At 41.4% G+C, this 27,535-nt stretch overlaps 3 protein-coding genes and 1 long non-coding RNA gene across 8 annotated transcripts in view; all 4 read left to right on the top strand.

Annotated features, from left to right (window-relative positions):
- Positions 1 to 8,036, top strand: part of afap1 (actin filament associated protein 1) — a 77,846-nt gene extending 69,810 nt beyond the window's left edge. For all 4 annotated transcript variants that reach the window (XM_074623545.1, XM_074623543.1, XM_074623542.1 and 1 more), the window contains 4 exons: positions 1,818 to 1,982; positions 2,118 to 2,308; positions 2,434 to 2,601; positions 3,503 to 8,036. In XM_074623545.1, the coding sequence (XP_074479646.1) occupies positions 1,818 to 1,982; positions 2,118 to 2,308; positions 2,434 to 2,601; positions 3,503 to 3,529 (551 nt within the window). In that variant the 3' untranslated portion in view covers positions 3,530 to 8,036. The remainder of the gene's footprint in view (positions 1 to 1,817; positions 1,983 to 2,117; positions 2,309 to 2,433; positions 2,602 to 3,502) is intronic.
- Positions 8,037 to 11,644: 3,608 nt separating this feature from the next.
- On the top strand, positions 11,645 to 13,424 carry LOC141760778 (secretory phospholipase A2 receptor-like). The gene is made up of 5 exons (XM_074623845.1): positions 11,645 to 11,711; positions 11,833 to 12,213; positions 12,314 to 12,664; positions 12,751 to 12,842; positions 12,972 to 13,424. The coding sequence occupies exons 1-5, from the start codon at positions 11,669 to 11,671 to the stop codon at positions 13,098 to 13,100; spliced, it is 996 nt and encodes a 331-aa protein (XP_074479946.1). The 5' UTR covers positions 11,645 to 11,668; the 3' UTR covers positions 13,101 to 13,424.
- Positions 13,425 to 16,151: 2,727 nt separating this feature from the next.
- LOC141760787 (uncharacterized) lies at positions 16,152 to 17,976 on the top strand. The gene is made up of 5 exons (XR_012592449.1): positions 16,152 to 16,291; positions 16,413 to 16,777; positions 16,877 to 17,230; positions 17,317 to 17,408; positions 17,612 to 17,976. It is a non-coding gene; the product is annotated as an uncharacterized LOC141760787 (long non-coding RNA).
- A 4,322-nt stretch (positions 17,977 to 22,298) lies between these two features.
- On the top strand, positions 22,299 to 24,583 carry LOC141760786 (C-type mannose receptor 2-like). 2 transcript variants are annotated; one of them, XM_074623859.1, is made up of 5 exons: positions 22,299 to 22,412; positions 22,985 to 23,365; positions 23,466 to 23,816; positions 23,903 to 23,994; positions 24,219 to 24,583. In XM_074623859.1, exons 1-5 carry the CDS (start codon positions 22,346 to 22,348, stop codon positions 24,345 to 24,347), a joined length of 1,020 nt encoding a protein of 339 aa, XP_074479960.1. In that variant the 5' UTR covers positions 22,299 to 22,345; the 3' UTR covers positions 24,348 to 24,583. The 2 variants fall into 2 exon arrangements, with proteins under 2 accessions (XP_074479960.1, XP_074479959.1); XM_074623858.1 differs by lacking the exon at positions 22,299 to 22,412 and adding an exon at positions 22,711 to 22,863.
- The last annotated feature ends 2,952 nt before the right edge of the window (positions 24,584 to 27,535 follow it).

Raw genomic sequence — 27,535 nt, 5'->3', positions numbered from 1 at the left:
CATGTGACGCACGCGGGCCAGACTCGAAACCTCCTGCCAACGTTGAGGTAACGCTCAAACAGACGCGATAGCAGAAAGCCCCGGATCGTCGGGGAGAGGGGTTGGAATGCGGTCCTGTTAATCCTCGCGGTTCAGAATAGTATTTTTTTTGCCTAATGTGTGAACGAGAAGGCTTGTAACCGCCTTGTGTAGCTTGTCAGTCCTCCAAAAAATGTCGGAATGGAAATACCAAATATGTGTCATGTTGGATTTAGAGTATGCCACACAATTCTCATATTTCCAGTCAGATAAGTGTATTGAATTTTGAAAATGTGAGCGGCGGTTTGATGGAGTGATTCCTCATAAGTTCACGTGCGTGCACATAGACACACACACACACACACACAGATGCTGGATGGTTACCCTCAGTGTATTTTCCAGTAAGGGTCTTGGTGTAATGAATAACTGCTTAAGGCTGTGGCTGTGAGTTCACTGGGTTTCTGGGTACTTTGCGTCTCACCAGCGTGCTGATAATAAAGGCTCTCCTTTTCCTTTTTGGTCTGGAAAATCTATTATTTTCAGAATATGGCAATGCACCATCACACGGGGGTCTTTGGGGTCTTTTGGCCCTGTTTTGAGTCCAGAGCTCAAATCCCTGAAGGGATAATTGTGGGGTGTTTCTCAGGTTCTTCTCCATAGTCAGTGTTTTACCTACAGCAGATGGATCCGAGGAAGGGTTAAATCAGCAATAACTGGACTTGGTTTTACATTCTTGAAGTTTCCCTTCTCATCCAAGAAGCTTCTTCAGCTCTGGCTAAATGGTGTTCAAGTGTGAATGATTGTTTAATCTCCTGGGAAGGAATGCCAGGACAGCATTGTAGGTGGAAGACAGGTGATGCCTTAGGCCTCCTCCTCTGTTGGGGTGATGGCTTCTCTACTTCGGCGTAGATGGCCTCTTTCAAACCACATTTCCCTCCCTGTCCAAAATATCCACGTTTGTGCAGAACTGAAGAAGCTTCTTGGATGAGAAGTGAAACGGCTTCAAGAATCTAAAAACCAAGTCCAGTCACTGCTGATTTAAACCTTACTCGGATACCACGACCTGGGTGACTGAGAACCTTCACAAACATACGGTAGATGGGAGTTTGGAGAAACAAGACAGGAGTACCAGCACGGGAGCAAAGCAAATGTACTGCTGTGGACGGGGGGGGATGTCAAAACACCTGAACTGTCCCTTTAATGTTGGGGTTCAGTGGCGTTAGATTCATGTCTTCATCCAGTATTGAATTCCTTGTGAAATCTATTTAGGTTTTAACAATTCAGTTATAAATAACCATAATTTTTTAGAACCTAAAGTTTCGCCGGCTTGATTGCATATTTGCAATTTAGCTGAAAGACACAGAGGAGTTAAAGAATAATTCATGATTATTAAAACGTGAGTCTCATTTTTCATAGTTTAGTTCATAGTAAGAAACCCCAAAAACCAAGGCAGACAGATAATTCATTACTCTAATGGTTCATTCTAAACCTACCAGACTCTCCAGGGACTTTGACTCTGACAAACAGACGGCTGACAGATTCTTTCGGTTGCTAAATTCGTGTACTTCTACTGTATAAAGTAGTGCGGCTGTGGGTCTGTCACCGGTAAAAGACTCGAGGACACAGCTCATTGCAATTCTAGTGAAAAGACAACACGCGTTACTTTCATTAATCAGTCATCGTATCCTGCAGAAATGTGTCCACTGGACCATTTTTAAAAAGAATAAAATAACTCGTAAGACAACACCAGCAAATGACTTGGATACAGCTTCTTCACACCCAATCTCTTTGTCGTGCAGACGCAGAGCAGTGCAAGTACGGGAAGAACCGAGTGGAGGCCGACGCCAAGCGGCTGCAGGCCAAGGAGGATGAGCTGATGAAGAAGAAGCAGGAGATCAGGAACCATCTGACCCAGCTGAAGAAGGAGAGGAGAGACCTGCGCTCTGCAGTGGAAGCTGCTGCTGGTAAGGAGGACTATAAGAGTCATTAAAGGGGTTATGTTTGAGATTTAAAGCAGTTTGGGGGGGGGGGAAGCTCTCCAACCTTTTCCACTGAACAGGGTCAAAAGTTCATGATAACATTCCCTCCTCCTCCATTAGGCAAACGTTCACACGCCTCGCTGTCGGAGCGACTGAAGAAGGTGGAGGAGGACTGCAGGAAGAGGGAGGAGGAGCGGGTGAACCTGGAACTGGAGTCGACGGAGGTGAAGGAGAGCCTGAAGAAAGCCCTGAGCGGCGGGGTCACCCTGGGCCTCACCATCGAACCAAAAGCTGGCTCCTCTGTAGTCCAGGTCAGAACACCTGTACTTGTCTTGTGGTTCATTTGTGGTGCTTTAATACTTCCAGGGTAGTTCAGAAATGGTATGTTTCTAGCTTGAAACTAACTGCATGCCATCTAATTCTTCTGTGTGTGTAGTCACCGGCGATGTTGCGACGGACCCAGGAGTCTTCTCCCTTCTCCAGCTGCGACACCAGTGACACGGAGTCCTGCTCCCTGCCGGTCAACAGCGCGTCACTGCTCCGCCGGCATCAGGGCGGCCAGAAGCCCTCGCCGGTCCGGGGACACGTCCTCAGGAAGGCCAAGGTCAGAGCTCACGATGCAGACTGGGGCTATACGGCAATGTATAACAGTTTGCTAATATCAGGCTAGTTGAGGCTGTCACATCCATATGAACGGTAGCTAAATATATTACTTTTACTACACCGGTGCATTGGTAGTAGTGGTAGTCGCATGAATCAGATGATTTTAAAGGTCCCATATCGTGCTCATTTTCAGGTTCATATTTGTATTTTGTGTTTCTACTAGAACATGTTTACATGCTGTAATGTTAAAAAAAAACTTTATTTTCCTCATACTGTCCGCCTGAATAAACCTGTATTTACCATCTGTCTGAAACGCTCCGTTTTAGTGCATTTAAACGGAATTGCATTGCTAGGCAACAGCTTGGGTCCATGTTTACTTCCTGTCAGCTGATGTTATTTACATACACTGCAACAAGAAATAAACTGGATCACATTTAGACTATTAACCTTTAAAACCGTGTAATGGTCTAAATATTGTACATTTGTGACATCACAAATGGACAGAAATCCTAACGGCTTGTTTCAAACGCGCAATTTCTGAATACGGGCCGTGTGTAATTCTCCGTATATTGAGCTTTTTGATAGTTTAACATTATTTATAAAGCACTTAAACCTGCTTTATAATATAAGAGACCTGAAAATCTCACTTTTTACAATATGGGACCTTTAAAGCTGCAGTAGGTAGAAACGGAGCAAATATGATTAAAAAAATATGCTCCATTTCTACCCTAATGACTTGTTTATGACTCACACAGAGTTTAGGACTTGGACTTGATGGAACTTGAAGGACAGACTTGTATTAGATTTGTATTTCATTGTACAATTGTGACAATTACTACGCATGTACTGGTACTGGACGATTGTGTTGATGAATTGGTGTGTCTCTTGTGTCTGTTTTGCAGGAATGGGAGCAGAAGAGCGGCACATAAACCGCCCGACGCCTCACACCAGTCTTACTTTCATTTCTTTTCTTTTTTTTTCTTTTTATGAAATTGTATATATTTATTTAAAAACTGTTCATACAGTCCGAGAGTTTGTCGAGGAGCACACAAGCATAGCATTCATAGGAACAAAACCAGTTGCTGCTTTTTCGTATACTGTCAGTACCACAACATACAGTAGCAACCCTTTTTTAACTGTTTCACATTGAGCATGCTACTGAGTTGTGCAACTTGTGTTGTCTCGCTCTACTTTCTTTTTCCAGCAATCACCTTTTATTTTTCTTTCAAATCTGTTTCCAGCAGATTGATAGTTTGGGTTTCAAAAAAAGGTCAAAGTTCAAAACCAAGTATTTATTTGTAAATGTTTAGACGAAATACTAGCTTCCCTTTGTTTATTTATGTTGATATATTTAAAGTTCTTTTTTGTTGAATTTGTGGCGCTCCACGCAATCCCATCCCCTACACCGTCGATAATCAGAACACACACCAGCGTGAGTAGCAATGCAGCTCCTCTCTCAGGGCTATTTCAAGAAGCAGAACTATTCTCAAGATCTTTTAAACTCATGTTCAACTAGTTTATAACATGTTCGACTGGTTTATGCAAAGTTGCAGAAAATTAACCTTTTTTTTTAATTAAAAATCACCCATTGAGACTGTAATACATAACATCCCATTAATAAACATTGCATTCATTGTTTTACTCACGGTTAGGACAGTTTAAGGCCATTTTTACACACCTGAAGTGATTAATTATTGAATTAATACATTATGAAAATAGGTTTTGTTAACTGTAGCTGTTAACTTTTACACTTCCAGTCCATGTTTTCTGTATCTGAAGGGGGTGCCTGAAGCGTAGAATATCATTTTTGGAGTATGAACACGCCGTTGTTGCCTTCTTGCTTTTAGGCCGTTTGTTCACACAAATACAGATATGAGCTCTTGTAGCATAGTTATCAAAGAAATACTAAATGAACGAATGAGATGGATGAGCGGCTCTACGACTTGTAGAAACTCAAAGATGGACATCTTTCTTGATCGTCGTAAATAAGTCAGCAACTCCGAGTAACAGCTAGCGTAGCTTCCGTGCCGACTGAAAATGATGTTGGTGAGACGGATATGTCACTCTACACTCTTAGAAATAAGGGTTCCAAAAGGGCTCTTCTCAAAGGGTTACGGTTCTACCGGAACCATTTGAACTATTTCTTTTGAAGAAAAGGTTCTTCAAGGGTTTTTTTTTTTGTAAGACTAAGGGTTTCCATTAAGAACCCTTTTCATCCAAAGATAGTTGGAAGCACGGGCATCAAAAGATCCTCTCAGCCACACCCCTCCAAAAACTGTGATTGTGAACCATGATTGTTGTGGCACCACATTAGCCAAACCGAGCCATTGGGGACATTTGGTCGCTTTCTCTTTGACGGGCTCTGGGCTGGTCCCTGCTGCTCAGGAAGGATGGCCCTGCCTCCTCCACGTGTTCCTATCAAAAGAAGTGAAAGTCATTCAAAACAAATAGACACCCCAATATCCAAAAGCAGCTGTGATCCCTCCGCTCCCTTAAAGGGACTATTTTAATTTTCAGAAATGCTTGTTAACAGCGACACCTGTGGCCGTTAAGTCAACGAAAGTCAGCGTCGGGCTCGAGCTTGTGCTCGCTCTAAATAGACATGAACGAGCATTGCTCTAAACAGTGAGGCGACACACGTCAGCTAAAACCACAATATCACTCTATATTTCACCTGTTTGGCAGTAATGTTAGCTGACCAGACGAAGGTCTCTCCACGAATCAATGCTGATCCTAGTGTTGGCTTTTCCTGCTTCAGCCTCCGGGGCTGAAGCAGGAAGAGAAACGTTACCGTCTCCGACCGGGTGCCGGTGATGACGTTTCTCGCTGCGGAGCCCCGTCACTTCACAAGACACGGGAAACCTCTGTTGGTCTGGAGGAGCTGCAGCATTTATTTCTGCACAAACGTCCACTGTGCATTCACTAGATATTCCTCAGAGCTACGAAGTTTTCTGCAGTGTGTAGTGAGCGCGCATGCACGTGAGGTGGAGCGAGAACGCGCACGTTGTGTTAGTGCAGGCAGGCAGAGGAGCGGTCGCATGGGATCCCAACCCGGTAGATTTATACCTGTAAGAAGTTACAAACAGTCCCTTTAACTGGGCCAGCTGCTTTTGGTACGGTCTCCTGGCCTCTTTCCATTCCTCATTATCACAATCAGTCTCTGGGGAGAGGTGCACAGGCTCATCACGTATCTCTTCTTCCAGCAGTTCCTCCTGCTGGTCGAGCGTAGCGGTCACTGAAGACCTCGGGTTGCTCGCCCTCAGATCAGCGAGGAGCTCTACGGAGGCCCTTGTGCTTGGCCTCCACTATCATTGAGGCCCTCTCCTGTATTGAAAGGTCTTTTGCATGGGCCCGCTGGATATGCCTGTCCGGGCGCGTCTGCATATAATCAAATTGGCATCTTGGTCTGAAAGGGAGGGAAAAAAAATCCATTTTATATTCCTCTTCTAAGAACAAGTCATTAAAATATTAGCAATAATAATAATAGCAGTGATTTAATCACACCAATTAACACTTAAAAAGCAATATATGCAAATGTATTTGACTAATAACTAAACTCAATCACATTACATATAGAAGTGCATTAAAACACTCAGTTTTCAACATTAGCAAACACAAAGTTCACCTCGGCCTTGACCTTGACCTCGAGTAAAACACTCCTCCTCTGATAAATGTATCGAGTTTTAAACACCAGCAAACACAAAGTAACACTCGAACAATCATATACTTGTGTAATAACACCTTGACCCATTCGAGTGTCTCATAAAAAACACCTCCGATAGTAAATATGTCAAGTTTAAAAACAATAAACGGCAAAAATAAAACTTCCTTTTTACCGAGCACTGTCCACTCCGGCCTTCTGTCCGTCCTGTCCACTCTCCTCTAACATCACCTAGTACATTCCAGCGCAAAGTTAGTCGCCATTGGACAACTTTCGCAGGTGACCGTGTCCATTGAGGCGACTTTGCGTCCAATTTCAGGACATCACCGTGTGAAAGTTGTCCATAAAATGGAAGGTCCCATAACTAACTAGGCTCTAGTTGGCACCTTTTATTCATTTTTTAAGAGTGTAGTGTGATGTTGATGGCTGTCATTAGGCTGTAGCAGGACTCTAGCCGCGTGGGTGTGTGTGTGTGTGTGTGTGTGTGTGTGTGTGTGTGTTAGCGCTCGGGAAAAAAACGGGCAGGTCAGCCTGAGGCGTGGCAGCCCTTAGATTTGGCTCTCGTCGTTGGAAAACTCAGAAACCTCAACCGCTGTGGCTGACGTTAGTCCGTCATCCAAGAGCCTCGGTCCAGCTCCTCTAATCACGCCACTGGTTTACTGTAGTCCTGTGATCTGACTCTGTGTGTATGCTGTGTGTGTGTGTGTGTGTGTGTGTGTGTGTGTGTGTGTGTGTGTGTGTGTGTGTGCGTGCGCTCAAATGCTTCCAAGGCACATTCCAAACCCATCAACATTACACTGACTGAAATAGAGGCACTTGCTGTAAACTCAAATTGCTGTGTGTTCTGCTAAATTAAAGACTGTGACTTTGATTTTTCAGATTGCTTCACGCACGCACACACACACACTCATCAATGTCATATTTTTATGGTGCTTTTTTAATGGCTTCACTGCTTACGCTGTGTTACGCTTGTTGTATAGTATATATACATGGTGCTTTAATTTGGGATTGAGCGTTCGCATTCACTACTGTCACGACACCGACCGCTCCTCGCTCATGTAAATATTTTCCCATCCCCTTCCTGTTTTTCGAACCGACACCCCGCTAGCCTGCCAGCTCGAGCGTTGTCAGCGTGGCAGCATGAAGACGGGAGCGTATGGGGATTTCTATTAATAAGTATTTAGCTCATTTCGATTCCCTGTTGGCTCAGCGTGGCTTCTAACTGAGCAAGATGTCTGATGTCAGTAAATGTGAACCTGCTGTACATAGCTTGTCTGTGTGTGTGTGTGTGTGTGTGTGTGTGTGTTTGTTTTTGCACCTTATACATTTCCTACTCTGTTGTATATCTCAGACAGTCTCCGCCTCGGTGACAGACATGCTTGTACATAAATTCATAAACCTGACAAATGACTGTGTGCTTTATTGGCGGGGGTTTGTTATGAATATTCATAAAAACAACAAATAGTTTTATTCCTGACCTGTTTATCTACTCTGCTTGGCCTGCTTGTTGTTATTGCAGGTAGTGGTCTGGCAGTGCGGGTCTTTACTGGGCTGGTGAGCTGGTTAGTTCAGGCCGCCTCAGTCTCTCTCGGCTCCCACTCGCTCTTCTGGTTTGGTTGCTTTGTTTTGCCTTTTTCTCTTTTAGCATGCAACATACCCGATTTTTTTCCACTCACTCTGGCACTCAGACATCACCGATGTTACTCATTGTTCACATCTCATTTGTCTTGTAAATAACTTTATTTAATAAAAATTGTTTTATTTTCGACCCTCCACCCTTTTGTGCGTTGTCCCTCCTTCGTCTGAAACCGTGAGCCAGCTCATGACCGAGCACTGTGAGGACGGCTCTTCCACTTTGCCTAATAAAGCTGAGGTTGAAGAAGAGGAGTGCTCGGGGGGAAAATAGAAATTTGAACAAAAATGTGTGAGTTATTCATTAAAGCAGTTTGCTACTTGGTAGAAACTGTATCCTGTCAGCCTACATCTTAATGAGCTCTGAGAGCAGCCACACGCTCACCTGTACCTAGTTGACTCTGAACAGCACAGGTGAGCCCAATCAGCACACAATCAGTGCTTCTATAAGTAGGAGGTGAGGAGAAGAGCATGTCTCTGTTTGCCCTGCTACCAGCCATACCTGATCCTCAGCCTTCATCAAGTGTGTCTTCAGAAATACACCACTTGTTGAGGATTAAGGGGAAAGTCATCTCAAATAAAGTCTCACTTTTGCTGGAATTTCCTGTCTCTCTCTCTCCTTAATTCCAGTTACCTCACGTCCAATACTCAAATGTCCAGAGTCTCCAGGCCTCGCCACCTTAACACAGTTTTCATAGTGACTCTTTCCCCAAGAAAACGTATTCTGTGAATTATCCATTCACCCTCATTGTGGACTGGATGCAGACTTATCAGAGACAGGTGAGTCAAAACCTGGACACCAAAACTATCTGTATAGAGAGATACCACTAGAGGTACATTTCTCTTTAAGTACTAAAACTGAGGATAAAGCCGGAGGACTCCTCTGTGGATCTGAATGACCCTGCTATGAAAGCAGACATCCTAAAAAAGGCAAGTCTCTAAAATCTATCCTGCAACACAGAACCATTCATACGCCCAGAGAAGATGTAAATTACTTCTAAAAAACTCTTTCTTATTTGGTCAGCTCTTTGTTTTACCATCACAGAGTTTGAGAGAATGTGTAGGTGTGTGACTGTAAAAACAAATTTGTGCAGCCACAGACGCATCAGCCGAGCACAATGCAAAACAGCTGCCACAATGTACACAGAAGGGTATTATCATGATTAGAATAAAACCAAATGGCTTGTTTTGTTGTTTTATCATTCCAGGCACTGGTGGACTCGGTGAACACGATGACCTGACCTCTACGGTGCTCTTCCAGTGGAGAAAATATGATGCAGTGCCTTCTAGGGTCTAGGCCCACTTCCTATGACATACTATACTATGACTGGTTTACTATGAAAACCACTTAAAAAGTCATAGTGTTTCATAAAAAAAGTAATAACCATTAGTGCATGGAATTTTTTATATGTATAAATGTACATCTAAATATTATTATTTTTTTAAATTCATTTTTATTTGGAGACGTTGACACTTTAGATGATCAAGGAATGTACATGTTTGTATCATGATGTAATGAGCAGCATGTACTTAAAAGAGTGTTTCATTTTTTCTTTTTTTAAGTGTACATATACAATAAACATTGTGCCCACCCGCCAACCCATCCCATCCGTCCCATCCGTCCCAACCGCCCCACCCGCCCCACCAGCCTATTCGTGGGGTACTCACCTACAGTAGCACAGAGGGAAAGAAAAAAATTAAAACAAAATCAGTCAAATAAGGATCGCATTTAGCTGCCTACAATGTCTAATAATGGTAAAAAATATACAAAAATAAGTTACATATATACATACATCCATACCTGCATATATACACAAATATATATATTATTTATATATGGTTTGTCCGATTGGAGGATTACTCCAAAAGTCTGTGATGGATTTGAATTAAATTTTTTTAGAGGGGTGGGGTGTGTTGAGCACAAACGTTAAGCACACAACCTACACAATAAGTTATTCCTTAAAGCAGTTTGCTACTTGGTAGAAACTGTATCCTGTCAGCCTACATCTTAATGAGCTCTGAGAGCAGCCACACGCTCACTTGTGCCTAGTTGACTCTGAACAGCACAGGTGAGCCCAATCAGCACACAATCAGTGCTTCTATAAGTAGGAGGTGAGGAGAAGAGCATGTCTTTGTTTGCCCTGCTACCAGCCATACCTGATCCTCAGCCTTCATCAAGTGTGTCTTCAGAAATACACCACTTGTTGAGGATTAAGGGGAAAGTCATCTCAAATAAAGTCTCCCTTTTGGTGGAATTTCCTGTCTCTCTCTCTCCTTATTTCCAGTTACCTCACGTCCAATACTCAAATGTCCAGAGTCTCCAGCCCTCGCCACCTTAACACAGTTTTCATGGTGACTCTTTCCCCAAGAAAACGTATTCTGTGAATTATCCATTCACCCTCATTGTGGACTGGATGCAGACTTATCAGAGACAGGTGAGTCAAAACCTGGACACCAAAACTATCTGTATAGAGAGATACCACTAGAGGTACATTTCTCTGGAAGTACTAAAACTGAGGATAAAGCCGGAGGTCTCCTCTGTGGATCTGAATGACCCTGCTATGAAAGCAGACATCCTAAAAAACGCAAGTCTCTAAATTCTATCCTGCAACACAGAACCATTCATACGCCCAGAGAAGATGCAAATTACTTCTAAAAAACTCTTTCTTATTTGGTCAGCTCTTTGTTTTACCATCACAGAGTTTGAGAGAATGTGTAGGTGTGTGACTGCAGAAAACAAATTTGTGCAGCGTCAGACGCATCAGCCGAGCACAATGCAAAACAGCTGCCACAATATACACAGAAGGGTATTATCATGATTAGAATATAACCAAATGACTTGTTTTGTTGTTTTATCATTCCAGGCACTGGTGGACTCGGTGAACACGATGCCCTGACCTCTACGGTGCCCTTCTAGTAGAGAGAAAGTGATGCAGTACCTTTAAGGCTGCCTTTCCATTGAAGAAAACGTGATGCGATGCCGACCAGGGTGCCCTTAGATGGAGAAAACGTGATGCAATGGACTCTAGGGTCTAGGCCCACTTCCTATGACATACTATACTATGACTGGTTTACTATGAAACCACATATAAAGTCATAGTATGTCTGGTAACTACCTGAATTAATCATGAATTGCAGTGTTAAGTGTTTATAAAACGTCACTAACCATTTTTTATATGTATAAATGCATGCATAAATGTACATCTAAATAGTTTGTTAATCAATAGTTTTTGGTGCTTTTTTGCATTTTGTTTTATTGATAGTGACAGTGAGAGTTTTGAAGGTGGAGAGAGAGGGGGTGGCATGCAGCAAAGGGCCGCAGGTCAGATTCGAACCCGGGCCGCTGTGATAAGGACTCCCCCTCTACCAGCTGAGCTACCGGGGCTGGAGAGATTTATGGAAACATCATGTTTAGGGTTAAAATAAACACTTTGTTAAGGTTAGGAGACTTTTGTCGTCTTGCTTACCATAATAATCACATGGTTAAGGTCAGGGAACGATCGTGGTCACGGTTTAAAAATAACAATGTTGACGGTAAGTTGGAAACAGGAAAAGAACAGCGGCTGAATCAATGAGTCTGACGTTGTTGTTGGGAAGACAGTTTTTACGGATTGTTTAGGAAAAAAACATTTATTTGCATTTCTTTTTGCATTAACAGGCCGGTGGACTTTGTCCGTGACGGAGAGAAGCTGCCCTTGAATTTCCATAGATTTGCCTACAAACAGTAATGAAATATCTGGGGTCGCACGTTGAGACACACAGTCCACAGGTCAGCATGATGATGGAAAGGATCTTGCTGGGTGTCTTGAGTCTCTCAGGTCAGTGAATTCTCTGATATTTGTGATGTCTAACAGTGCTTATTACTGTGGAGTATTGTAATACTATGAGCTGTAATAGTTTGAACCACCTTATATTTAAGAGAAGGTGTTTTCCTCATAGGGTGGATCATCCCCTCCATATGCCTTCACCGTCAGTACCACTATGTTGCTGATCCAAAGACTTGGACTGAAGCTGCCTCCTACTGCAGACGGACATACACAGACCTGGCCAGCATTGAAAACACTGAAGAAATGAACCAACTTATGAACACAGTTTCATCTTCCGGCCACAGCTCTGAAGTCTGGATTGGTCTGTACAGTGGAATCATCTGGAGGTGGTCTGATGGCTACAGAGGGACTGGGTCTAGATACAGGAACTGGCAAACTAGTTACAATGAACCAAATTTGCATTCAGGTGTTGAGTTCTGTGTGGTCACTGAAGGTGATGGAAGGTGGTGGGATTTGTTTTGCAATACTAAATATCCATTTATCTGTTACCGAGGTGAGGATCTAGCGAGGCATGTTTTGATCTTGAAAAAGTTTTATTTTGAATTTCAGTATGCGACATTTCCTTCTCTCCCCCCCTCCAACCCTAACTGCAGGAACACAGCTGGATCCTGAATTTGTTGTTGTGAATGAAAGAATGAGTTGGTCCAGTGCTCAGAGGTACTGCAGGGAGAACTACACAGACCTGGCCACTGTGAGGAACGACATTGAGAACCACGAGATCCAGAGTTTGGTGCCGAGTGGAGGCACATGGATTGGCCTATTTAGAGATCCCAATTTTAATTGGTCTGATGGTAGCAACTACAAATTCAGCTACTGGGATGCCGTTAGAAACCCACTTGGCTCATTGACACATGTATGTGCTGTTGTAGATTTGCAAAGATCAGGAAAATGGAGGGCTTTTGACTGTGAAAGGAGATTACCGTTTGTCTGCTACAGCCTCCCTGGTGAGTGATTTACTGTCCTTTTATGGTATCAAAAAAGTAATACCACAGCAAACTAATGCTTCTTTTCTCTGTTCATTCTGCAACAGCAAACAGGCAGGTAGTAAGGCTGAGGATGAAGCCGGAGGACTCCTCTCTGGATCTGAATGACCCTGCTGTGAAAGCAGACATCCTGAAAAAGGCACGTATCTATCTATCTATCTATCTATCTATCTATCTATCTATCTATCTATCTATCTATCTCTCTATCTCTCTGGGTTTCCAAACAAAGTTGATGTCTATTGAAATGGCTACCATTTGTGTTTCCCAGCTCCAGGACAGACTGGAGACGAAAGTAGCGGGAGCCACCCTGAAATGGAGAGAGCAGCCTGATGGGAAGGTCTTCTTCAAGGAAGGGAAAAGTTATCAGAAGAAAGAAAGAAAAAAGACGGAGCTCTGAAATTGAATCCAACTTTAGCTGTGCTTATAGGCTTATCAGAAACCCATGGTGAACATGCATTATATGTGCTATAAAATGTAGGGCTACTTGGTACTTCATCATCAATACCGCTGTGTGATGTGTTTTAATTGTAATTCTTAGTCCAGAATATATACCGGTATGTATGAGGAGTTGTTTTGGCTTCAAGTTTCTTATTTGGCTCTGTAGAATTATTTCAAAATAAAAGCTGATATCATATTTGTGTCTGTGTGTCTATATTGAATAGTAACAATAATCTAACAAGCTAATATAATATAGCACAGCAATTACAATAACATAACTATAACACTGCTAATTTTACTTAAAGCTTGGGTAGGTAACATTGGAGGAACCAGCAAGAGTACACTAGTGCACAGGCAGAGTGCACACAGGTATGCAGACAGGCATGAAATGACTGGACGGGCTTATTACAGTCCTGCGAAAGCCATAGATACAAGATTTGTTTCTCTTTTTTTAAGTCGGAGCATTTGATTTATTGATTACTGTCGAAGAATTTCAGCAAAACTTAACAAAAGTGTTTCTGAAATACATTACCCACCCTTTAAGTAAAGGATATGAATACTTCCAGCACTGACACACACACACACACACACACACACACACACACACACACACACAGAGCAAGAGAGAGACTAATAATAAAATCCTGCAAACCTGATAGGCCTAACAGACAGGTGAAGTCCCGCCCCTTCCGGTCGACACACATATGATGTTTGTCAGTTTAGAAGATCATTTTGCAAGTCAAATATATATATATATAAATACAATATATATATGTGTGTGTATGTTTTTACTGCACTACTTTTATGTGTGAAATATTTAGGGGGCCTTTTATGGTGGTCAGAGGATAGGTCATACAGGTTAATTTCTCTTTCTACTCTGGTTTGCTAATTTTACTTCACTTTAGAGAATAAGGACTGACATTGTTAGTGGTTAAGGTTAGAAAAAAACATCATGGTTTGTGTTCAAATAATAACATAACAGTGTAACGTTACAACTGTCACAACATAACTAGCGTAAATACAAAGTCCAGTGTTTGTTTGAGCCATCCACCAGCCCTCCCAGACCAGCCCTTAGTGGACTTTCTCGCTTGTTATACAAATTATTATTAATTTTGTTATTCTACAGAGAACCAGAAATACATGAATAATGCATGTGTTCAAATACTTATCAACAACAGTGTGATTTTTCCTCTCAGATATCTGCATATACAGTAGACCTATACACTGTTGTGCAGTAGTGCCATCTACTGACTGCAAGTGAAAACAGCACATTATACCTGAGATGGTGAAACAGAGTTTTATGGTCAGACAAAACTGATGGAACTGTGTTCACCAGTCCCTTCATCATTATTAGTACTGATTTGCATTTGTACTCAATACCAAAAAGGTTGAGTGACTGGGGGTTAGACCATGTGCCAATCACCTCAAAGTAAAATTAAAGTAATAGTTCACTCTGGGAAAAACGCATATTCGTGTTTTTTTTTCTGTCAGGGTTTGTCTGTTTGGAGGATTACTCCAAAAGTCCTCTATGGATTTGAATTACATTTTTTTAGAGGGGTGTGGTGTGATAAGCACAAACGTAAAGCACACAACCTACACAATGAGTTATTCCTTAAAGCAGTTTGCTACTTGGTAGAAACTGTATCCTGTCAGCCTACATCTTAATGAGCTCTGAGAGCAGCCACACGCTCACCTGAGCCTAGTTGACTCTGAACAGCACAGGTGAGCCCAATCAGCACACAATCAGTGCTTCTATAAGTAGGAGGTGAAGAGAAGAACATGTCTCTGTTTGCCCTGCTACCAGCCATACCTGATCCTCAGCCTTCATCAAGTGTGTCTTCAAAAATACACCACTTGTTGAGGATAAAGGGGAGAGTCATCTCAAATGAAGTCTCACTTTTGCTGGAATTTCCTGTCTTTCTCTCCTTAATTCCAGTTACCTCACATCCAATACTCAAATGTCCAGAGTCTCCAGCCCTCGCCCCCTTAACACAGTTTTCATAGTGACTCTTTCCCCAAGAAAACGTATTCTGTGAATTATCCATTCACCCTCATTGTGGACTGGATGCAGACTTATCAGAGACAGGTGAGTCAAAACCTGGACACCAAAACTATCTGTATAGAGAGATACCACTAGAGGTACATTTCTCTGTAAGTACTAAAACTGAGGATAAAGCCGGAGGTCTCCTCTGTGGATGTGAATGACCCTGCTATGAAAGCAGACATCCTAAAAAACGCAAGTCTCTAAAATCTATCCTGCAACACAGAACCATTCATACGCCCAGAGAAGATGCAAATTACTTCTAAAAAACTCTTTCTTATTTGGCCAGCTCTTTGTTTTACCATCACAGAGTTTGAGAGAATGTGTAGGTGTGTGACTGCAGAAAACAAATTTGTGCAGCCCCAGATGAATCAGCAGAGCACAATGCAAAACAGCTGCCACAATATACACAGAAGGGTATTATCATGATTAGAATATAACCAAATGGCTTGTTTGTTGTTTTATCATTCCAGGCACTGGTGGACTCGGTGAACACGATGCCCTGACCTCTACGGTGCCCTTTTAGTAGAGAAAAAGTGATGCAGTGCCTTTAAGGCTGCCTTTCCATTGAAGAAAACGTGATGCGATGCCGACCAGGGTGCCCTTAGATGGAGAAAACGTGATGCAATGCACTCTAGGGTCTAGGCCCACTTCCTATGACATACTATACTATGACTGGTTTACTATGAAACCACATAAAAAGTCAAAGTATGTCTGGTAACTACCTGAATTAATCATAAATTGCAGTGTTAAGTGTTTATAAAACGTCACTAACCATTTTTTATATGTATAAATGCATGCATAAATGTACATCTAAATAGTTTGTTAATCAATAGTTTTTGGTGCTTTTTTGCATTTTTGCATCAAGCTGTAATTTCAAATCAGGATTGTAAAGGAAAAATAAACATTTACATGAAGTCATCCATTGCATTGCTTTTTGCATTAACAGGCCGGTGGACTTTGTCCGTGACGGAGAGAAGCTGCCCTTGAATTTCCATAGATTTGCCTACGAACAGTAATGAAAGAGCTGTGGTTGCATGTTGAGACACACAGTCCACAGGTCAGCATGATGATGGAGAGGATCTTGCTGGGTGTCTTGAGTCTCTCAGGTCAGTGAATTCTCTGATATTTGTGATGTCTAACAGTGCTTATTACTGTGGAGTATTGTAATACTATGAGCTGTAATAGTTTGAACCACCTTATATATAAGAGATGGTGTTTTCCTCATAGGGTGGATCATCCCCTCCATATGCCTTCACCGTCAGTACCACTATGTTGCTGATCCAAAGACTTGGACTGAAGCTGCCTCCTACTGCAGACGGACATACACAGACCTGGCCAGCATTGAAAACACTGAAGAAATGAACCAACTTAACAACACTGTTTCATCTTCCAGCAACAGCTCTGAAGTCTGGATTGGTCTGTACAGTGGAGGTGGTCTGATGGCTACAGAGGGACTGGGTCTAGATACAGGAACTGGAGAACTAATGATCCAGATTTTAATTCAGGTGATGAGTTCTGTGTGGTCACTAGAGGTGATGGAAGGTGGTCAGATTATTTTTGCAATCGTGAATTTCCATTTATCTGTTACCGAGGTGAGGATCTAGCGAGGCATGTTTTGATCTTGAAAAAGTTTTATTTTGAATTTCAGTATGCGACATTTCCTCCTCTCCCCCCTCCAACCCTAACTGCAGGAACACAACTGGATCCTGAATTTGTTGTTGTGAATGAAAGAATGAGTTGGTCCAGTGCTCAGAGGTACTGCAGGGAGAACTACACAGACCTGGCCACTGGGAGGAACGACACTGAGAACCACGAGATCAAGAGTTTGGTGCCGAGTAAAGACTGGGCATGGATTGGCCTATTTAGAGATCCCAATTTGAATTGGTCTGATGGTAGCAACTACAAATTCAGCTACTGGGATGCCGTTAGAAACCCACTTGGCTCATTGACACATGTATGTGCTGTTGTAGATTTGCAAAGATCAGGAAAATGGAGGGCTTTTGACTGTGAAAGGAGATTACCGTTTGTCTGCTACAGCATCCCTGGTGAGTGATTTACTGTCCTTTTATGGTATCAAAAAAGTAATACCACAGCAAACTAATGTTTCATTTCTCTGTTCATTCTGCAACAGCAAATAGGCAGGTAGTAAGGCTGAGGATGAAGCCGGAGGACTCCTCTCTGGATCTGAATGACCCTGCTGTGAAAGCAGACATCCTGAAAAAGGCACGTATCTATCTATCTATCTATCTATCTATCTATCTATCTATCTATCTATCTATCTATCTATCTATCTATCTATCTATCTATCTATCTATCTAATTTGTTTTAAGTAAAACGGTGTGAATAATTTTGTTGGGTCCACGTCCTCTCTGGGTTTCCAAACAAAGTTGATGTCTATTGAAATGGCTACCATTTGTGTTTCCCAGCTCCAGGACAGACTGGAGACCAAAGTAGCGGGAGCCACCCTGAAATGGAGAGAGCAGCCTGATGGGAAGGTCTTCTTCAAGGAAGGGAAAAGTTCTCAGAAGAAAGAAAGAAAAAAGACGGAGCTCTGAAATTTAAACCCAACTTTAGCTGTGCTTATAGGCTTATCAGAAACCCATGGTGAACATGCATTATATGTGCTATAACATGTAGGGCTACTTGGTACTTCATCATCAATACCGCTGTGTGATGTGTTTTAATTGTAATTCTTAGTCCAGAATATATACCGGTATGTATGAGGAGTTGTTTTGGCTTCAAGTTTCTTATTTGGCTCTGTAGAATTATTTCAAAATAAAAGCTGATATCATATTTGTGTCTGTGTGTCTATATTGAATAGTAACATTAATATAACAAGCTAATATAATATAGCACAGCAATTACAATAACATAAAGGTAACACTGCTAATTTTACTTAAAGCTTGGGTAGGTAACATTGGAGGAACCAGCAAGAGTACACTAGTGCACAGGCAGAGTGCACACAGGTATGTAGACAGGCATGAAATGACTGGACGGGCTTATTACAGTCATGCGAAAGCCATAGATACAAGATTTGTTTCTCTTTTTTTAAGTCGGAGCATTTGATTTATTGATTACTGTCGAAGAATTTCAGCAAAACTTGACAAAAATATTTCTGAAATACATTACCCACCCTTTAAGTAAATGATATGAATACTTCCAGCACTGACACACACACACACACACACACACACACACACACACACACACACACACACACACACACACACACACACACACACACAGAGCAAGAGAGAGACTAATAATAAAATCATGCAAACCTGATAGGCCTAACAGACAGGGGAAGTCCCGCCCCTTCCGGTGGAAACACATATGATGTTTGTCAGTTTAGAAGATCATTTTGCAAGTCAAATATGTATATATATATATATAAATACAGTATACATATGTGTGTGTGTGTATGTTTTTACTGCACTACTTTTATGTGTGAAATATTTAGGGGGCCTTTTATGGTGGTCAGAGGATAGGTCATACAGGTTAATTTCTCTTTCTACTCTGGTTTGCTAATTTTACTTCACTTTAGAGAATAAGGACTGACATTGTTAGTGGTTAAGGTTAGAAAAAAACATCATGGTTTGTGTTCAAATAATAACATAACAGTGTAACGTTACAACTGTCACAACATAACTAGCGTAAATACAAAGTCCAGTGTTTGTTTGAGCCATCCACCAGCCCTCCCAGACCAGCCCTTAGTGGACTTTCTCACTTGTTATACAAATTATTATTAATTTTGTTGTTCTACAGAGAACCAGAAATACATGAATTATGCATGTGTTCAAATACTTATCAACAACAGTGATTTTTCCTCTGAGATATCTGCATATACAGTAGACCTATACACTGTTGTGCAGTAGTGCCATCTACTGACTGCAAGTGAAAACAGTACATTATACCTGAGATGGTGAAACAGAGTTTTATGGTCAGACAAAACTGATGGAACTGTGTTCACCAGTCCCTTCATCATTATTAGTACTGATTTGCATTTGTACTCAATACCAAAAAGGTTGAGTGACTGGGGGTTAGACCATGTGCCAATCACCTCAAAGTAAAATTAAAGTAATAGTTCACTCTGGGAAAAACGCATATTCGTGTTTTTTTTTCTGTCAGGGTTTGTCTGTTTGGAGGATTACTCCAAAAGTCCTCTATGGATTTGAATTACATTTTTTTAGAGGGGTGTGGTGTGATAAGCACAAACGTAAAGCACACAACCTACACAATGAGTTATTCCTTAAAGCAGTTTGCTACTTGGTAGAAACAGTATCCTGTCAGCCTACATCTTAATGAGCTCTGAGAGCAGCCACACGCTCACCTGAGCCTAGTTGACTCTGAACAGCACAGGTGAGCCCAATCAGCACACAATCAGTGCTTCTATAAGTAGGAGGTGAGGAGAAGTACATGGGTGCATGCCAAAGCTCTTAATTGTATCCCTGGTTCCCTCACTTGCGTCTTTTCCTTGCGTCTTAGTCCCTCCCACCAGGGAAGCATGGAGAGACGCAAGGAAACCATGCGAGGAGAGAGGAAACGAGGAAATACGATTTAAGCGACATGGGACGGTCGTTTCCTCTGAAGCGTCACGTGAAGCGACGTCCATTTCTGATGACAGCAGCAGCTGATCACAACTGGATCATCTGTCAGTCAGCTTTAACAGCTGTTTGTGTCTGAACTGTACTAATACTAATAAAGACAAGTGCTCTTTATATTATGTATTCATTATTAGCGTCTGTAGTTATTGATATTCTGATTGTGAGTTAATTATTTAATAACTCAGAATATGACTATGGTGTTTTTTGAACACTGGACATTATTTATTAGGCTAAAGGGAAAATGTAAATGATGTAACTCATATCAAACCCGACGTTCAGGAATCATCAGCCTCATGTGACTGAATGGAAATGAGGATAAATTATGTAAATGTGTTTGTTGCTGACAGACAGACTCTCCTTCTCTCTGACTTTAATAGTTTCATTAATAAAAGTTAATGGGGAAAATAACAGATCATGAAAAGAAAAATCATTCTAAGAAATAAAGAAAGTTATTTTAAGTCAGTTTGTCAGGTTTTATAAACCCTCTCAGTGTCGAGCTCCTTCACTGACGGTGTGTGAAGGAGAGATACTGCAGGTCCTTCTGCTGCTGCTCAGAGCTACAGTTAACACAGATTATAACTAGATGATAAATCAGAAGACAACTAAAATATAAAACGTTTAATCTGTGATCTGTTTTCACTCAGGTATGAAACTCCAGTGATGTTGAGAGGTAAAGTTATCAGATCAGTCTGATCGGCAGCAGCGTCCAATCAGTGACTGATATCCAATAAGGGGGCGTGTCGGTCGGCAAAAGACTTCCGTGCAGGATACACTGGTGTATCCTCGCTCATAGCTCCTCCGGCAAGCCTCCTCGATCCTCGATCCTCGCTCCTCGATGCACAAATTAGGGCTTTGGGACGGTCTTCAAGATGACGCACCAGAACAACTTCCGGTTAAGCGAGGATCGAGGAGCGAGGAAACGAAAATTAAGAGCTTTGATATGCACCCCATGTCTCTGTTTGCCCTGCTACCAGCCATACCTGATCCTCAGCCTTCATCAAGTGTGTCTTCAGAAATACACCACTTGTTGAGGATAAAGGGGAAAGTCATCTCAAATAAAGTCTCCCTTTTGCTGGAATTTCCTGTCTCTCTCTCCTTAATTCCAGTTACCTCACGTCCAATACTCAAATGTCCAGAGTCTCCAGCCCTCGCCACCTTAACACAGTTTTCATAGTGACTCTTTCCCCAAGAAAACGTATTCTGTGAATTATCCATTCACCCTCATTGTGGACTGGATGCAGACGTATCAGAGACAGGTGAGTCAAAACCTGGACACCAAAACTATCTGTATAGAGAGATACCACTAGAGGTACATTTCTCTGGAAGTACTAAAACTGAGGATAAAGCCGGAGGACTCCTCTGTGGATGTGAATGACCCTGCTATGAAAGCAGACATCCTAAAAAACGCAAGTCTCTAAAATCTATCCTGCAACACAGAACCATTCATACGCCCAGAGAAGATGTAAATGACTTCTAAAAAAAATCTTTCTTATTTGGCCAGCTCTTTGTTTTACCATCACAGAGTTTGAGAGAATGTGTAGGTGTGTGACTGTAAAAACAAATTAGTGCAGCCACAGACGCATCAGCCGAGCACAATGCAAAACAGCTGCCACAATATACACAGAAGGGTATTATCATGATTAGAATATAACCAAATGACTTGTTTGTTGTTTTATCATTCCAGGCACTGGTGGACTCGGTGAACACGATGACCTCTACGGTGCCCTTCCAGTGGAGAAAATATGAGTCAGTGCCCTCTAAGGTCTAGGCCCACTTCCTATGACATACTATACTATGACTGGTTTACTTTGAAAACCACATAAAGTCATAGTGTGTCATAAAAAAAGTCATAACCATTAGTGCATGTCTAATTTTTTATATGTATAAATGCATGCATAAATGTACATCTAAATATTTTGTTTATTTGTTGTTGTTTTTTATTAATTTTTATTTGGAGACATTGACACTTTAGATGATTAAGGAATGTACATGTTTGTATCATGATGTAATGAGCAGCATGTACTTAAAAGAGTGTTTCCATTTTTTCTTTTTTTAAGTGTACATATACAATAAACATTGTGCCCGCCCGCCAACCCATCCCATCTGTCCCAACCGCCCCACCCGCCTATTCGTGGGGTATTCACCTACAGTAGCACAGAGGGAAAGAAAAAAAAAAAAAAAAAATCCATCAAATAAGGATCGCATTTAGCTGCCTACAATGTCTAATAATGGGAAAATAAATAAATAAATAAATAAATAAGTTACATATATACATACATACATACATACATACCTGCATACATATATATATATATATATATATATATTTACAGTACATACACATACATACTGTAAATCGCCATACAAACACATGTGTACATACATACATAATCATAAAATATTCCAAGAACCCTATATATTTGGTGTGCCATGTGGAGAGAAACAGAGCACCATATCTAGTAAATATAAATAGTTAATTATTAAATAGTTTCAAGGCTTTTTTGCCTTTTTTTTATTGACAGTGAGAGTTTTGAAGGTGGAGAGAGAGGGGGTGGCATGCAGCAAAGGGCCGCAGGTCAGATTCAAACCCGGGCCGCTGTGATAAGGACTCCCCCTCTACCAGGTGAGCTACCGGGGCTGGAGAGATTTATGGAAACATCATGTTTAGGGTTAAAATAGGCACTTTATTAAGGTTAGGAGACTTTTGTCGTCTTCCTTACCATGATAACCAGATGGTTAAGGTCAGGGAACGATTGTGGTCACGGTTTAAAAATAACAATGTTGACGGTAATTTGGAAACAGGAAAAAAAAACAGCGGCTGAATCTACTGATTCTGACGTTGTTCTTTGGAAGACAGTTTTTCCAGATGGTTTAGGAAAAAAACATTTATTTGCATTTCTTTTTGCATTAACAGGCCGGTGGATTTTGTCCGTGACGGAGAGAAGCTGCGCTTGAATTTCCATAGATTTGCCTACGAACAGTAATGAAAGAGCTGTGGTTGCATGTTGAGACACACAGTCCACAGGTCAGCATGATGATGGAGAGGATCTTGCTGGGTCTCTTGAGTCTCTCAGGTCAGTGAATTCTCTGATATTTGTGATGTCTAACAGTGCTTATTACTGTGGAGTATTGTAATACTATGAGCTGTAATAGTTTGAACCACCTTATATTTAAGAGATGGTGTTTTCCTCATAGGGTGGATCATCCCCTCCATATGCCTTCACCGTCAGTACCACTATGTTGCTGATCCAAAGACTTGGACTGAAGCTGCCTCCTACTGCAGACGGACATACACAGACCTGGCCAGCATTGAAAACACTGAAGAAATGAACCAACTTAACAACACAGTTTCATCTTCCGGCCACAGCTCTGAAGTCTGGATTGGTCTGTACAGTGGAATCGTCTGGAGGTGGTCTGATGGCTACAGAGGGACTGGGTCTAGATACAGGAACTGGAGAACTAGTTACAATGAACCAGATTTTAGTTCAGGTGATCAGTTCTGTGGGCTCATTACACGTGGTGGAGGGTGGCATGATGGTACTTGCAAATATACATTTCCATTTGTCTGTTACAGAGGTGAGGATCTAGCGAGGCATGTTTTGATCTTGAAAACGTTTTATTTTGAATTTCAGTATGTGACATTTCCTCCTCTCCCCCCCTCCAACCCTAACTGCAGGAACACAGCGGGATCCTGAATTTGTTGTTGTGAATGAAAGAATGAATTGGTCCAGTGCTCAGAGGTACTGCAGGGAGAACTACACAGACCTGGCCACTGTGAGGAACGACACTGAGAACCACGAGATCCAGAGTTTGGTGTGGAGTGGATTCTATGCGTGGATTGGCCTATTTAGAGATCCCAATTTGAATTGGTCTGATGGTAGCAACTACAAATTCAGCTACTGGGCTGCCGCTGACAACCCACTTGGCTCATTGACACATGTATGTGCTGTTGCTTTGCAAAGTTCAGGAAAATGGAGGGCTTTTGACTGTGAAAGGAGATTACCGTTTGTCTGCTACAGCATCCCTGGTGAGTGATTTACTGTCCTTTTATGGTATCAAAAAAGTAATACCACAGCAAACTAATGTTTCATTTCTCTGTTCATTCTGCAACAGTAAAGAGGCAGGTAGTAAGGCTGAGGATGAAGCCGGAGGACTCCTCTCTGGATCTGAATGACCCTGCTGTGAAAGCAGACATCCTGAAAAAGGCACGTATCTATCTATCTATCTATCTATCTATCTATCTATCTATCTATCTATCTATCTATCTATCTATCTATCTATCTATCTATCTATCTATCTATCTATCTATCTCTAGACTGTTTTATTATACAATACCATTTTTTATACAATATAGAAATCATCCACGTCCTCTCTGGGTTTCCAAACAAAGTTGATATCTATTGAAATGGCTACCATTTGTGTTTCCCAGCTCCAGGACAGACTGGAGACGAAAGTATCGGGAGCAACCCTGAAATGGAGAGAGCAGCCTGATGGGAAGGTCTTCTTCAAGGAAGGGAAAAGTTCTAAGAAGAAAGAAAGAAAAAAGATGGACCTCTGAAATTTAAACCCAACTTTAGCTGTGGTTATAGGCTTATCAGAAACCCATGGTGAACATGCTTTATATGTGCTATAAAATGTAGGGCTACTTGGTACTTCATCATCAATACCGCTGTGTGATGTGTTTTAATTGTAATTCTTAGTCCAGAATATATACCGGTATGTATGAGGAGTTGTTTTGGCTTCAAGTTTCTTATTTGGCTCGGTAGAATTATTTCAAAATAAAAGCTGATATCATATTTGTGTCTGTGTGTCTATATTGAATAGTAACAATAATCTAACAAGCTAATATAATATAGCACAGCAATTACAATAACATAAAGGTAACACTGCTAATTTTACTTAAAGCTTGGGTAGGTAACATTGGAGGAACCAGCAAGAGTACACTAGTGCACAGGCAGAGTGCACACAGGTATGTAGACAGGCATGAAATGACTGGACGGGCTTATTACAGTCCTGCGAAAGCCATAGATACAAGATTTGTTTCTCTTTTTTTAAGTCGGAGCATTTGATTTATTGATTACTGTCGAAGAATTTCAGCAAAACTTAACAAAAGTGTTTCTAAAATACATTACCCACCCTTTAAGTAAAGGATATGAATACTTCCAGCACTGACACACACACACACACACACACACACACACACACACACACACACACACACACACACACAGAGCAAGAGAGAGACTAATAATAAAATCCTGCAAACCTGATAGGCCTAACAGACAGGTGAAGTCCCGCCCCTTCCGGTCGACACACATATGATGTTTGTCAGTTTAGAAGATCATTTTGCAAGTCAAATATATATATATATAAATACAATATATATATGTGTGTGTATGTTTTTACTGCACTACTTTTATGTGTGAAATATTTAGGGGGCCTTTTATGGTGGTCAGAGGATAGGTCATACAGGTTAATTTCTCTTTCTACTCTGGTTTGCTAATTTTACTTCACTTTAGAGAATAAGGACTGACATTGTTAGTGGTTAAGGTTAGAAAAAAACATCATGGTTTGTGTTCAAATAATAACATAACAGTGTAACGTTACAACTGTCACAACATAACTAGCGTAAATACAAAGTCCAGTGTTTGTTTGAGCCATCCACCAGCCCTCCCAGACCAGCCCTTAGTGGACTTTCTTGCTTGTTATACAAATTATTATTAATTTTGTTATTCTACAGAGAACCAGAAATACATGAATTATGCATGTGTTCAAATACTTATCAACAACAGTGATTTTTCCTCTGAGATATCTGCATATACAGTAGACCTATACACTGTTGTGCAGTAGTGCCATCTACTGACTGCAAGTGAAAACAGTACATTATACCTGAGATGGTGAAACAGAGTTTTATGGTCAGACAAAACTGATGGAACTGTGTTCACCAGTCCCTTCATCATTATTAGTACTGATTTGCATTTGTACTCAATACCAAAAAGGTTGAGTGACTGGGGGTTAGACCATGTGCCAATCACCTCAAAGTAAAATTAAAGTAATAGTTCACTCTGGGAAATACGCATATTTGGTTTTTTTTCTGTCAGGGTTTGTCTGTTTGGAGGATTACTCCAAAAGTCCTCTATGGATTTGAATTACATGTTTTTAGAGGGGTGTGGTGTGATAAGCACAAACGTAAAGCACACAACCTACACAATGAGTTATTCCTTAAAGCAGTTTGCTACTTGGTAGAAACAGTATCCTGTCAGCCTACATCTTAATGAGCTCTGAGAGCAGCCACACGCTCACCTGAGCCTAGTTGACTCTGAACAGCACAGGTGAGCCCAATCAGCACACAATCAGTGCTTCTATAAGTAGGAGGTGAGGAGAAGTACATGGGTGCATGCCAAAGCTCTTAATTGTATCCCTGGTTCCCTCACTTGCGTCTTTTCCTTGCGTCTTAGTCCCTCCCACCAGGGAAGCATGGAGAGACGCAAGGAAACCATGCGAGGAGAGAGGAAACGAGGAAATACGATTTAAGCGACATGGGACGGTCGTTTCCTCTGAAGCGTCACGTGAAGCGACGTCCATTTCTGATGACAGCAGCAGCTGATCACAACTGGATCAGCTGTCAGTCAGCTTTAACAGCTGTTTGTGTCTGAACTGTACTAATACTAATAAAGACAAGTGCTCTTTATATTATGTATTCATTATTAGCGTCTGTAGTTATTGATATTCTGATTGTGAGTTAATTATTTAATAACTCAGAATATGACTATGGTGATTTTTGAACACTGGACATTATTTATTAGGCTAAAGGGAAAATGTAAATGATGTAACTCATATCAAACCGACGTTCAGGAATGATCAGCCTCATGTGACTGAATGGAAATAAGGATAAATGATGTAAATGTGTTTGTTGCTGACAGACAGACTCTCCTTCTCTCTCTGACTTTAATAGTTTCATTAATAAAAGTTAATGGGGAAAATAACAGATCATGAAAAGAAAAATCATTCTAAGAAATAAAGAAAGTTATTTTAAGTCAGTTTGTCAGGTTTTATAAACCCTCTCAGTGTCGAGCTCCTTCACTGACGGTGTGTGAAGGAGAGATACTGCAGGTCCTTCTGCTGCTGCTCAGAGCTACAGTTAACACTGATTATAACTAGATGATGAATCAGAAGACAACTAAAATATAAAACGTTTAATCTGTGATCTGTTTTCACTCAGGTATGAAACTCCAGTGATGTTGAGAGGTAAAGTTATCAGATCAGTCTGATCGGCAGCAGCGTCCAATCAGTGACTGATATCCAATAAGGGGGCGTGTCGGTCGGCAAAAGACTTCCGTGCAGGATACACTGGTGTATCCTCGCTCATAGCTCCTCCGGCAAGCCTCCTCGATCCTCGATCCTCGCTCCTCGATGCACAAATTAGGGCTTTGGGACGGTCTTCAAGATGACGCACCAGAACAACTTCCGGTTAAGCGAGGATCGAGGAGCGAGGAAACGAAAATTAAGAGCTTTGATATGCACCCCATGTCTCTGTTTGCCCTGCTACCAGCCATACCTGATCCTCAGCCTTCATCAAGTGTGTCTTCAGAAATACACCACTTGTTGAGGATAAAGGGGAAAGTCATCTCAAATAAAGTCTCCCTTTTGGTGGAATTTCCTGTCTCTCTCTCCTTAATTCCAGTTACCTCACGTCCAATACTCAAATGTCCAGAGTCTCCAGCCCTTGCCACCTTAACACAGTTT

The sequence above is a fragment of the Sebastes fasciatus genome, chromosome 22, assembly GCF_043250625.1.
Source record: "Sebastes fasciatus isolate fSebFas1 chromosome 22, fSebFas1.pri, whole genome shotgun sequence".
Lineage (NCBI taxonomy): Eukaryota > Metazoa > Chordata > Actinopteri > Perciformes > Sebastidae > Sebastes > Sebastes fasciatus.
This window is presented reverse-complemented; position numbering and strand designations above follow the sequence as displayed.

Bases quoted from the DNA above. Each gene is read 5' to 3' on its own strand.
- LOC141760786 (XM_074623858.1), top strand. From the start codon at position 22,773: ATGAAAGAGCTGTGGTTGCATGTTGAGACACACAGTCCACAGGTCAGC. The intron at 22,864-22,984 runs GTCAGTGAATTC...TTTTCCTCATAG, and splicing joins GGGTCTCTTGAGTCTCTCAG to GGTGGATCATCCCCTCCATA. The intron at 23,817-23,902 runs GTGAGTGATTTA...ATTCTGCAACAG, and splicing joins TGTCTGCTACAGCATCCCTG to TAAAGAGGCAGGTAGTAAGG.
- LOC141760778 (XM_074623845.1), top strand. From the start codon at position 11,669: ATGATGATGGAAAGGATCTTGCTGGGTGTCTTGAGTCTCTCAG. The intron at 12,214-12,313 runs GTGAGGATCTAG...CCCTAACTGCAG, and splicing joins TCCATTTATCTGTTACCGAG to GAACACAGCTGGATCCTGAA. The intron at 12,843-12,971 runs GCACGTATCTAT...TGTGTTTCCCAG, and splicing joins AAGCAGACATCCTGAAAAAG to CTCCAGGACAGACTGGAGAC.